This window comes from Lepisma saccharinum, chromosome 17, assembly GCF_977018435.1.
Source record: "Lepisma saccharinum chromosome 17, izLepSacc3.1, whole genome shotgun sequence".
Classification (NCBI taxonomy): Eukaryota; Metazoa; Arthropoda; class Insecta; order Zygentoma; family Lepismatidae; genus Lepisma; species Lepisma saccharinum.
In genome coordinates this window covers 49433933-49447308 of record NC_139245.1, presented here as the reverse complement: position 1 = coordinate 49447308, position 13376 = coordinate 49433933, and the positions used below count along the sequence as shown (strand labels likewise).

Below are 13376 nucleotides of genomic sequence, written 5' to 3'. Positions count from 1 at the left end.
ATTCCACATTAAATTATAGGTCCAGTCCTCTCTTTGTACACAAAGTGGACAAAAAACAAACATTCAAAAACTATTTCAAGCTTATCCTCACACGTAAGCTGAGTAAATTGCTCGTTAATTATGTGATTCATTTGTTCACTACACAACACAGCACATATCATTCACAAAAGTATAATTCATGCACTGACTCCCCACATTACACAGCGACCTGCCTTGAAAGAAAAAAGTTTTGCACACTACGGAAATGAACCAAACTCGTTTCCACTACAAAACATAGTACCTGGCATCCTTTGTCAGTTCGGACATTTTTAGGTACGGTCATAAGCATAAACCATCATCGGACAGCTGACAAACTCCCAACTTTCTCTCACCCCTGCATCTACTCTGGTCGTTCGAAGGTCAGCGACCTCTTCCTCATGTCAGCAAGTGGTGTTCTTGGCCCAGAGGGGGATATTACCCTTCCATAAGTAACCATTGTCCCCTTTCCTCGCTCCAAAATTCCCCGTACCTGGGAAGATTCCACGCTGGGAGCAGGTGGTTCGAAACGCTGACGGTAATTCGTGCTAGAAGACTGCCATCCTAAACTCACGGGACTCCTTGGGTGCTTTTCTACGTTTCGCGTATTTCAAACAAAACGGGCAGGATTGCCAACTCGTAAGAAATTAGTGTAACAACTTGTAAGGAATAAGTGTGCTAACTCATGAAACGCTGTCATCTTCTTATTGAAATGTACAATTTTATGCACATTTCCAGATCGATTTTTTTTCTCTTTTGAGCATGGGCTTCGCAGGTAGCCTAGATAGCCTGGAGTATACATACGCCTCTGCCTTCTAGGTTTGAAAGGAAGACCAGCAAATATAATGCACATGACTTCAATAGTCAAAACTCCATACATATATTAGTATAGGATAGGGATGGACCTTAACACTGAATCTCTGATGGTGTAATGGTAACATCGCCACCTTGTAAATAAGGGGTCTTAGGTTTGATATCCAGTAAAGGCTCACAGTAGTTTGGATCCCACTTTAAACTGTAGGTCTAGTCCCGATTAGCCTTTCTGTGCATAAAGTGGGCTTAGAAACAAACTCAACAACAATCTCACCACCAACGTTCCCCAGGTACGAATCCCAGGCTAGGCATGGGTGCTCTTTGTGAGTGCCATCAATTTCATCTAATTTTCACTTATCCTCATCATCACAAATAGCCAAAATAGACAGGAATGGGACGTAAATTAGCAAATATACAACAAAATACAACATTAATTTAAATGCATTTTTGTTTAGATTTTTTTACATGATTTTTCATTGTTTTTGTGTGTGAATTTTTCATATCCATATTCTTTATTTAGAAATAACTATCAAGTGAAAGCCTTCCTAGGGCACACATATCTAGTTGTATCCGTGTACTTATTACTTTTTAAGTTGAACTTTTAAACTTTGTGAATACAGTGGAACCTCGATTTTACATTTTTCAGGGGACCAAGCAGAAAAAAACTTAAAATACGGGAAAATGTAAAATCGAGGAAAATTTACTAACATTTTACTATGTTGGGACCATGAAGATTGAATGTATAATGTGGGAACATATAAAATCTGGGTTCTACTATATTGAGAAATTTCAGGTTGAGTTGGGTTAAAAGAAACTTGTGGTATCTGAAACTGTGTGCTTCTTTAATAAAAATGATCGAGTGTACACAGAGTTTGATCTTTCATGTATCTCGTTGATTATATTCATGCACAACTCATTTTCTGCTTGGAAAGAAGGCAGATAGATAAGATACAGGATTATTTACCGTTTTTACTACATACTGTTTTTTTCTGTTTTATATTTATTCCAAAAATTGGTTTGTAACCTTTCATCATGTAATTCTCCATCACGCATCAGATAAAGGTGCAAAAATCTTCAAGCATAGATGATTACATTTTGAAAGTCAATAGTTTGCAACACTGCAGTAAATTTTCTTAAATGCAATATTTCGACTATAATGCACAAACCAATAATAGTAACAATGTGTTAATTTTTTTGTCTGACCAGAAAGATGTTCACTAAACTTTAAAAAGAGAAATTATGTTCATCAATTTCAATTTTCTGTTCCCAGTTTTTACATTTTCCTACATTATACATTCAATCTTGATGGTCCCAACACAGCAAAATGTTATAAAATTTTCCTCGATTTTTATTTTTAAGCATTTTAAGTTTTTTCCCCGGAAAAATGTAAAATCGACGTTCCACTGTATACTCAACTTGAATCTCTAATTACGAGTATTCAGTGCATCTTAATCTTGCTCAAAAGACAGTTTAGAAAAAAAAAATTAAATACTGGTAATACTGGGCCAGTTTCCTTCACACATTGGTCACACCCCACTTTTCACAAAAGAAATTGCATAAAATCTGTAATGGTTATGCAGTGAAATATGGTACTTTTGTATGTTTAACATTAATATGTGTAATATTTTGTTTATAGCTCTTGAAGATTCTAAATAGCAATACCGAAAACCCATACTTAATTTGGAATAATAGCACTCGGGCTGAACTTTGTGAGTACTTGGAAATGCAGCAGCAAGACAAACTGAGATTGGGAGAGAGCGACCCCTCATTTGGGTCAGAGTTCAGCTATTCTATCCATTCAAAGGAGCTGATTGTGGGTGAAATCTTTGTTAGAATTTATAATGATCAACCTACTTTTCCTATTCAGGTAAGTGTTCATTGGGTCAACCATTGTTAATTTTTTGTCCATAAAATCTGTATATATTATATGCAGGGATGGACTGATTTGTAATTTTTGATGACAGCTCATACAGTACCTAAATGAAATGTTCAGATACCAGTAACCAATATTCTACCAACACAGTATATATTGTAAATGATACTTGAATATAAATGGTTCGTTAACGTCTTTAATTGATGTATGTAAGCAGGTGACTGCAAAGGGTTTTGTCTTAGAGAAAAAAACTGCATGTTTAATTTACATAACGTGTGTACCGTATATGAATTACACCTTTATACATATATTTAGAATAACAAAGTAGCATAATTTTGAAATAAATTAAGATGATTTATAAATGTATCAGTTCAGTGAAATTATATCGGTTATTTTACCAATTAACCAATACACTGATATCCACTCATTGACAAAAAAAATGAAACACCTTGAAGGAGTGGTGGAAATGAAATGAAACTGCACGTGTTCACAGGTTATGCTACTGTATTGCAATGATTACAAAATCAGATCAAACGGACAACAGAGTGTCCAGTACGAGCATACTGCTGACCCTATGTCAGTAGGATGTGGCACCTCCTCGGGCCTTGATACATGTGACGATTTGGTTTCGAATGGAGTCGTCGAGCCGTTGTATCCTCTTCTGAGGCAAATTGACCCACAGCTGTTGTGACTGGCCCTCGATATCCTGCAGATCGGCACTTGGTCAGAGTTGACGTCCGAGCTGATCCCTCACATGTTCTATCGGGGACAGATCTGGGGGTTTGCTGGCCATGGGAGTACCTCAACATGATGCAGACAGTCCATAGATACATGTGCTGTTTGTGGAGGGGCATTGTCTTATTGAAAGACTGTACTAGGATGCTGTCCTATGAGGTGTAACACATGAGGGTGCAGAATGTCTGTGACATACCGCTATGCCATCAGTACCCCCCCCCCCTCCCAAACCACTACTAAAGGTGATCTGAAGTCACACCCTATGGCTCCCCACACCATGATGGCAGTGATAATGCCGGTGTGTGTCCTCTCCACTTGGTCCTGCCATACTTGCACACTGTCATCCAAAATGCGGGAACTGCAGAATGGTAATGCGACGCCACTCGTCAGCAGTCAATGACCCTGGTTATGGCACCACTCCAAACACAGCCATTTGTGCTCTGGTGTTAACGGCAGTCTCTGCATATGATGGTGAACACATAGTCCGACTGCTGCCAGTCTATGACCAATGGTGCGGGATGACACTGGATATTGTAGAGAGTCCTGCACCTGCTTCCGGATAGCAGATGCAGATGTGATGGGGTTGCGTAATGCTTAATGCACAATACTCTGTGGTCAGTCTGTCGACCGGAACCTTCATGATGTGTGTAGGTCCCTTCACATAGCCATTGGCGCCAACACCGGTCCACTGTGACATCTTAATTCCCGAGATGCCTGGCAAATACATGATTCGACCAACCGGCCAATTGCAGACTCACAATGCAGCCCCTTTCGAACTCCCGTCAAGTGCTGGTAATGCTGTCTGATACATCTACGAGGCATTCTCTGTGTTGCTGACCTTCCCTCAAGGTGTTCACTGACTGCTCCGCACATGCCTTATGAAGGTTATCAGTCCTGATAACACTATCACGTGGTGGCACAACTAATGCACTCTGGTGGCCGTTCTAGACGGTACATATCATTGCAACTCGAATCATTTACATACCCATCAAAGCTACACTTGTGTACAAAATGACATCCAAATTGGACTTTGCCTTCTGCATGCTTAACTTTTTTTGTCAATGAGTGTAATAATATCAGTTAATACTGATAGAGTACTGATTAATCTGCCCCATCCCAAATATATATTAGTTGAGAATTAGTCAACTAATATTAGAAGATTACCAAAATAATTTTGAAAAAACACTAATGAAAATTAATATTAGTTGAATTAATAATTTGATACATCTTAGTCAAAATTTGTTATTTGACTAATAGCAATTGAACTACTACAATCAACTGCATTTCCAATGAATGCCAGTTAACCCATGGACTATTGTTGTAGGGGTGGGCTATTGTTATGAAACAGAAGGGCTTGATAACGGCCAGTTAATGTAGAAAAATCCATCACATGGTACTAGAGCTATGAAATTTAAGGGAATAAGCACTTCTGATGGTTACTATTTTTGTTTACACTGCACCTGAAGACTATGGCCTGTTATGGGAACATGCCAAAGGATTGACTTTATTGCATGAAAGTCTTCACGGTAGGAACATGGTAGCCAACAAAACTTTGGCAGTGAATTTCTTGAAAAGGAGTCAAAAGATGAATTCTTCTTATGGCCTTTGCGGTTAATTTTTTTACAACAATGGATATATATAGGTCATATTTTATTGCATCTTTCAACACAATATTGAGTAGAGTTTTACTTAGGTATAATTAAGTTACAATATAATTGATATTACTTAGTTAAAAATGTATTACCTGAATAAAAAACACAATAAAAATGTGCACTATGATAGAGCATAAAACTAAATGCCAAAATAGGCAGTTGAATTTTTGGGGATATGTTATCTGCCATGTTGCAATGACTGGAGCTTTAATTTCTGTCCATCGTAAGGCTCGTCTTCCTAGAAATTAATGTGAGATATTCCCCAAATTTTTGCCAGTTAATTCAGATAGGTTAGAGTAATATTCTTCCTACTTTCGAAGCATTATTTGGATGGTTGAAATTACTAATGTTTACATGATATAGACATTTACAGTAATATGTATGTATGTGAATTTTTGATTGTTTCTTAATCTAACTTTTCTTTCTTTTCTCAGAACCCCAAAGGTTTTACAATAGATTTGCTGGAGTACCTGAAACCACAAGCCGAACATCTTCATTCTGCTATTAGCTTATCTCCCTCAAAAGCAGAGAAGGAGAGGCTAATGAATGTCACCATGACACTGCAGGCCTTAGGGAATGTCATTAACAACAATCCAGGTAAAGTATTAATTTATAAATAGGTAAGTACATTGCTTGTGGAGAGGCAAGATATTTAATTTAGCGATATAACTTTTCTAACTCCACAACACTTTCGATGTTGAAATGACATTTGTTAAACTACAATTGGATGAATTTTTTGTGCAGCAAGTAGAAACAGTACCCACATTTATCACAAAGTGGTTAAAGCACTTCTTCTCTTTGTCAGCACCTGTGTGAGACTAGCTTCTCAACTCTCCTCTGTAAAGCTAGACTTGAAAGAATATTTTTTGTCCTTTTTCGTGGTTTTTCTCCTGCATATATCTATATGTGTTTAATGATGTTAGGTGGCAGAACAACCAGACTGAAACTTCACCCTTCAATAAAGATTAATTTGAATTCAAACTCCACTCATCTCATTGATTTATTGATTTGGTTTATTTTACTTTGCTTTTGTGCAACTTTTGGCTAATCACGAAAATGAGGATGAGTGATGATGCAATTGATGAAGGGACACTTGGAAAGAATACCCCATGTCCAGGCTGGGAGTCGAACCCGGGACCCCCGGGTGTTGTAGTGTGCTGTTATAACCACTCCACCACGGAGGCTGGCTCATCTCATTGATGTCAGTAATTAAATTATTTCATGAAACTATTCAGTACAGACATGCATATTTCATTTTTGACGAAAACACGAAATCTGAAGTAACAAATTGTAATGTTAATTTGTCATGCTTCTGAAAGGTGTGAGGTGCATTTTCCCACCCTGTTTTGTCTCGAAGTAACGTGAAATGAGCTGCAAAATGCGAAATAGACTCTTAAACATGAAATTTAGTATTTATTTACTGATGCGACACTTTCTGAAGTCAGAATTATTCTGAGAGTTATGCAATTCGTGAAAAATTGACTATTTCTGCTGTAAATATTCGAGAAGCAAAAATGTACCCCTTTATACAGGAATAAACTTAATTTTCTGGTAACGACATAAATGTGCTATTAGAAGGGGTACGTTTCTTGTGTGTAGTAAGTGCAGTTTTTAAATCAAATTTGGGGATTATATTCATATTTTTAAAACCAGAATGTCATTTTATATACTGCTTTTTCAGCGCTATAACAGCGAAATTTTATTTTATTTTCTGCTTTCAAATCCGAAATTGACTGTTTTTGTACCGAAATGTTGATTTTTTATTTACCAAAAATATGTTCCTCTACTAATCAGCAATAGTTGAAAAAAGATTTCTTATGTCCATTTGTCTCTGCATATCATGATATCTTGGAAACTACGAGAGCTACCAACTAATAGCTCAACTCAGCGCAAATCTATTCTGTCATTAGAAAGAAACAATGATCAAAGGTGATTTGTCAATATCCCGATAACTAAAAATGTTCAGATCTAATATGTAAAATATTATAAAGTTGAAGACTGTCAAATGCTAGGTTAGTAATTTGATTGGCCTTTCTAAGCTTCAGTATCTCAGAATTAAGTAAAGTCACAAGGATAATTTGCTGCATTGAGTAGTATGTAAAATATCCACTTAATTCTGCAGTGTTTTTGATTGATCTGTCCATTTGTTTTTTATGTCAACAGTTACATCATTCAATATGTATTTCTTTAAAAATACCTAAAAGTTGACAAGAATGAGTTTACGCTGTGTGCAAACCTGTTCAGGATTGTGAAACCTGTTGTGAATTAATAAACTGACTTCCTTGAAAAATGCTCTTATTCTTTCCTTAGGTGTCGAGATCCAGTGCATAGGCCACTTTTGTTTACTGTTCAGCTTGCTTCGTTTAGAGAGCTGCAAGCCCATCCAAGTAGGAGCATTGGAAGTAGTGTCAAAAGTGACAGGCAACCAGGAATGTGTGAATGACATTGCTGCTTCTGATGTGTTTATATATCTTCTGGTAGCCCTGCAGAGCCTTCCAGACAACCAAGTTACTATAATTGACACACTTTATGCTCTCATGTCCAATACAAAGATTGTCAAGGATGCCCTTGCAAAAGGTATTATTTTCACTATGTATTTTCATAATGTGCATATTAAATCACAGGTTTGACTTGTGGTGCAGTTTGTTTTGTGCCTATTTCATGCACATTGTATAGAGAATTCAAGAAAGTTTGAAAAATTACAATTTTTTTCTTTAGTTGCATCCACATGTGTTTTCTCCTTCCAGTATATAAATTAATTCGTTCCATTGCATGCATTTATTAGTACCAAAAGTGGAGATTACTACTCTTTCTTGTATAGTTATTGGCTAATCAAGATCTTTGTATCTGTCAGAGTTGTAAATACAGTCAACTCTCGATTCTACGACCCCGGGTATAACGACCCCCTCGAAGTAACGACCCTTTTCCCGGGAACCGTGAAAAATTTAGAAAAAAGTTGAAAAATTTCGAAAAAAAATTGAAAAATTGAAGGAAATCGGCTGAAAAATGCTTTTTTTTTTCCACAATCATTCCCTTCACGAGCGTGCTACCGCTCACAATTGGGTCTGAACTAAAAATAGACACCACCACACCATGCTTGAGTGATATCCAATAGCACTTGACCTCTGCCCCCCCCCCCTCCCTCAAGCGCACCAATGTTACCCCGCACCCGACAGCCACTACCCAACGCGCCAGGCTTGTTTTGCCACGCTTTCTCTTGGATACGCGAGAAGAGAAGATCGAATGTGCTTGGATGTTATTTTAAATCGACCTTGACTTGTTTCCTTGTCCTAAGAGCTGCTGAAAACTCGCAGGGGGGGGGGGGGGGGGAGGGCAGCAGCCCAAAATGACTGCTGGATTTGCAGTCTTTGCCAATGTGTATGGCAGGTCAAGCTCTTTCATCGATAAATACACCACCTTGAGAGATAAGATCGCAGGAATGTTCCAAAATACAGATGCGTGGCACCTGGAAGTCTGGCCCATCTGTCCAGCTCTGACCTAGATTTCAGTAGGTTCCTGTGAGTGAGCAACTCTCGACCTTGTAGCCGACAACTTCCAGTAACCGCTTTCATTCAAAACGTGTTCTTTGTTCCCTGCAACACTTCATAAAAAAGCGAAACTGTTCGAGATAATCAAAGCCACATAGGCGAACTAAAGATCGTCAACCCGCTTAATGCGTTGTCATCCAGGTTTCCACAAAAGTTTACTGCGATCTTACGTGCATCATAACTCCAGTTTCCCACTTCATACGTTTTCGTAATTGTGTCGTAATATCTGCCAAAAAAGTGTTCCGTTGGCTGACTGACTTCTACCCCTTTTTCCTGTCAGCAAAGGGGGGAGGGGCGAATTTCTTGCTCGTGTGCGCACACGGGCTGATTACAGGCGAGGGTGGAAGTGGACCCATCCCTCTTCCTTTAACGTCTAAAATGGGGCAACCAGTTCTGGATATATTCTTGAAAACGAACAAAAACAGAATAAAAAAATTAACCCTCCCCCCCTTTTCCCAGCTTATTCTCCGCCACTGGTGTGCACGGCACCTTCCCCCCCTTTTCCCAGCTTATTCTCCGCCACTGGTGTGCACGGCAATGTTGATAATTGCAGAATTCAGGTATTTTTTTATGCTGTTGTCTGCATAGGAAATATTACCCGTATTATTTATTGTCTGTTGCATGGTAAAACGTAAAGCAAGGGACATTTCTTTCTTCTTTACACTACTGTTAAAAGTTCCATCTTCGACAGTTGCGTTATCTTTAAAATGCTGGGATTTTTCTCTTCCGCCACCTGTTGCTCGAACTTCCAGCCGGTCTCCTTTGTTTTTACGATGCAGCTGGCGCCAGTGTTTTGTCTAGCGTCTGCAAAGCTCTTGCTTGCCGATAACAGCAATGACTCATCCAGCGCGAAGGAAAAAGTTATTGTTTTGAATCTCGCAAAGCTGTTTTCATTTGACGATAACGAAATTCGATCTCTAGAAAGGAAAACAAGCATTAAAACAACTTCATGTTCTGCTTCTGATAAGCAAAACTGTAAATTTAATGCACATCCGCTTTTCTTCAGAAAGATTCATGTGAAGAAAAAAAAAGTGGTCAATGTAGGAATGGTCGCTGAGATCGATTAAAAAGACATTATTCAAGGGGAAAACTTTTGGAGGAGTGGGTGTTTGACATTGGGAATACTCCTATATCCAACATTAAATCATCGATTAACATGAGAGTAAATAACGATCTACCATTTTGATATGTAAAAGTGCGCAGTTTCATAAAGCTTGTTCATTTTATGCTGATGGGTTAATCGGGACTAAATATACAGTTTAAAGTGAAATTTAATTCCAAACCTAAATGACTTTCGACTGGGACGCTGTTTAATGACGTGTCCTAGAATACGCATTGGGTGAAGACAGATCGCAAGTTGCACATTTCCTTTTTCACACTGGATTACAATGCAAGTCAAGGAAGGAGTTTGGACTGCTCCCTTGAATGGGGAAGGGGGGAGGGTGAATGAAGTTTGTTGAAGCAAAGAAAACATGTTGTTGTTTTTTTTGCGATGTATTTTACACAGCCGAACCAGAACGAAAATTACAGCCCCGCCTTTTTTTTTGTCTGGTGCCTATAAAGGTTGTGTTGTTTCTCCCGAGAGATCTAATCTTACCAGTTAATCTTGTAACAGACAATGCTCCACTAGACACGTATAAAATCCAACATTCATTCTGCTCGATTATCTCCCGACTTTTGCTGGCGCCAGTGTAACTGGTGTCAAGATTCTTCGAGTTTCGCTTGCAATAAGCGAGAGATTGTTTTCCTTCCCATAGGTCTCGGTGGAAACGGCTTTCTCATGAACTATAATTGTAAGAATTTCCAGGAAAAGCAACGACTGTGCACAATTGAAAGAAAGTAACATTATTTTTTGTGAAAACGTTTTCATGTTCTATTTTCCTTCTCACAACACTCGTCCTGTGCATAACAGGTTGTATAACTACCAGGATAAATTGTGTTACCATCTCCTATGCATCTTTGTGTCTGTTTGAGCTCCGTTTAGGCAGAAAATTGGGGCAAATTCCAATAACGACCCCTTCGAAATAACGACCCTTTTCCCGGGAACTGTGAAAGGTCGTTGAATCGAGAGTTGACTGTAATAATAATAATACAACTTGCAGAATTGATGCTCAAATACAGTGCTTTCACAGTTTTCACATTAATTTATTATTATTTTTAGTCATTATTACAATTTAATATTTTACTCTTCAACTTTTACTAATAATGGCAACTTCAAATGCATCAAAATCCCCCCCCCCCCAAAGGAGAATTATACTTATCTGATAAGTTTTATGCAATCATTTACAAATAAGCTGCTATTTTTATGCATCTAACATTTATTTTTGTTAATGTTACGATTGTTGCAGCAAATATTTTTGAACATGTTCTGATAGATTGGTTTAGTAAACTTGCAATGAAATATATTTGAATATTTAAAACTAGAGATGTGTTGATATGAAATTTTTGCCGATACCGATAGAAAGTTTACTGATACCAATAACCAATATCCTACTGATGCGATATAAAACTCCAAATGGTCCTTGAAGAACCTGAATAGTTCATTGACCTCTTTAATAAATGTTTGTTTCCAGGTGACTGCAGTGCAAAAGAAGTTACATATTTAGATATTTACTTTTTTTAAAAAGTAGGGCATAGATATTAGCCATTAAAATTATAAAAAAATGGCAGAATTTTGCACTAAATAATAAGATATTTATATAAATATCAGATTGGTAAAATAATTGGTAATTTTAGTGATAAAGCAATACACCTATATGCCTATATTGCCCGATACCAATAGAGTACCGATTAATCTGTCCCATCCCTATTTATAACTATTTTGAACTTCTATCAAATTGTTAAAACTGTTTATCAATATTGAAATTAGTAATAGTATCACCACTGGTATAGTACAACCACCAACAAAAAAACTTGCACTGAACCACGTGTCCTCCACATCATAGTTACGCATAGAGGGGGAGGGGTAGACTATAGTTAGCTTCCCCATGGGCCTAGTTAAGGGATGGAGGGCAAGATGCACGGAGACTTCTGGCTGAATGCTCTTTTGTTTGTGTTCCCTGTATATAGTTAAAAGTAGTGTCAGCTCAACCTTAATTACTGAGAACCAAATATTGTGTTTTAAAAACGTTTCTTGACTAATTCATAGACGCATGAATATTCTGTTTATGACGAAAGCACGAAATGTGAAATAACACACTGTAATGTTCATTTTTCATGTTTTTGAAAGGTGTGAGGTGCATTTTCCTACCAGTTTTGTCACGAAATAATGTGCAATGAACAGCAGAATGTGAAATAAAACTCTTCCAACACAAAATTGAGAGTTTTATTTGTTGCCCTAACACTTTCTGATCTGAATTATCCTGAAAGTTATGCAAATCATGGGAAATAGATTAATTCAGTTATAAATATTTCAGAAGCAAAAATGGACTCTTTAGACAGGGATGAACTAAATAGATATTTAAAAATGTACTATTAGAAGGAAAATGTTTATTTAGTGTAATAAGTGCAATTTTTAAAAATCAAATTTAGGGTTATATTCACCTTTTTAACACCAAAATTATATTTTTTACACAGCTTCTGATCCCAAAATGTTCCCAGTTTTTGAAATCTTTTATTCACCATAAGTATGTGGCTCTACTAATTCACAATAATGAATATCCTCCTCCTGTCAGTACTACAAGGTGGCACATATTGTATCTACTAATGTGAGTTGGCAACTCTGCCAGAATGCACGTATGCACGTGTGGCCTACCTACATCCGTGGACAGTTGGGAGTCCGGCATTTATATAGCACGGAGCGTTGTCTGGTGCAGATGTCGATTGCGGCGGAACAATTAAGATTGCCTTGCACCTGTTCCAGAGATCCACAGCATCTAAGGTGGGTTAGGCAGTGGATAGCCAAGGTAATATTGTGAACCATTAGTCGCCGTGAAATACGCGCTATTACACAGGACATATTGAGATGTGCAACATGAAAGCCTTCCTGCATCACCTCGAACAGTGCATCCAAGCAGGAGGAGGACATTTAGAGAATGTTATTTTCAAGATGCACTGATGTTTCTATTGTCCATATTATACACTGTATTAAACACGTATGTGTATATTTTTATTTCATAAGTCATAACTAGGGCTCGGTTAATTATGCATTTTGCATATTGCATATGCAAATGCATATTTAAGGATTTTTAACTAAAATGCATATTTCATATGCAGGTATACTTGTATGAAAATAAGTTGATATTGAGCATATTTTTGTACCCACAACCAACACCGGGCATATACTGTATTTATTTTTCTTCTCCTCGCTTCTCTTCTCTTTTCGTTATCTTTTCTCTGTCTTTCTTGTTTCCTTTTTCCTGGATTGTTGTATGAAATGTGGCAAGTACGTCTTGCCTGAAAGATTCCATTTGTCGATTAGAAAACAAAGGGTTACAACTTCAAACAAGCATCAAAATTATAGAAGACGTTAAAGAGGCCCTTGCCCAGGTTGATGATCCTGTGTATGTACAGAAATTGGATGCAGAATTCAAAAAGAACAGTGGGTATGCAACAATGGTGAAAGTTTTCAAAATTCTGCATACAAATGGACAACGTGGGGATGATCTGAAACTTGATGTGTCTGACTTTGTTGCCCTAAAATACAGTCCATTTGTATCTTGCGGAGTGGAACGTGTGTTTTCTGAATATAAGACTATTCTAGCTGATAACAGAAGGAATTTCAAGTTCGAAAATTTGAGA

General features: G+C 37.6%; 1 protein-coding gene across 2 annotated transcripts in view; it reads left to right on the top strand.

Moving 5' to 3' along the window:
* Rme-8 (receptor mediated endocytosis 8) overlaps positions 1–13376 on the top strand; it is a 193259-nt gene that overhangs the window by 159095 nt on the left and 20788 nt on the right. For both annotated transcript variants that reach the window (XM_083139435.1, XM_083139434.1), the window contains exons 29-31: positions 2465–2695; positions 5523–5685; positions 7399–7665. In XM_083139435.1, the coding sequence (XP_082995561.1) occupies positions 2465–2695; positions 5523–5685; positions 7399–7665 (661 nt within the window). The remainder of the gene's footprint in view (positions 1–2464; positions 2696–5522; positions 5686–7398; positions 7666–13376) is intronic.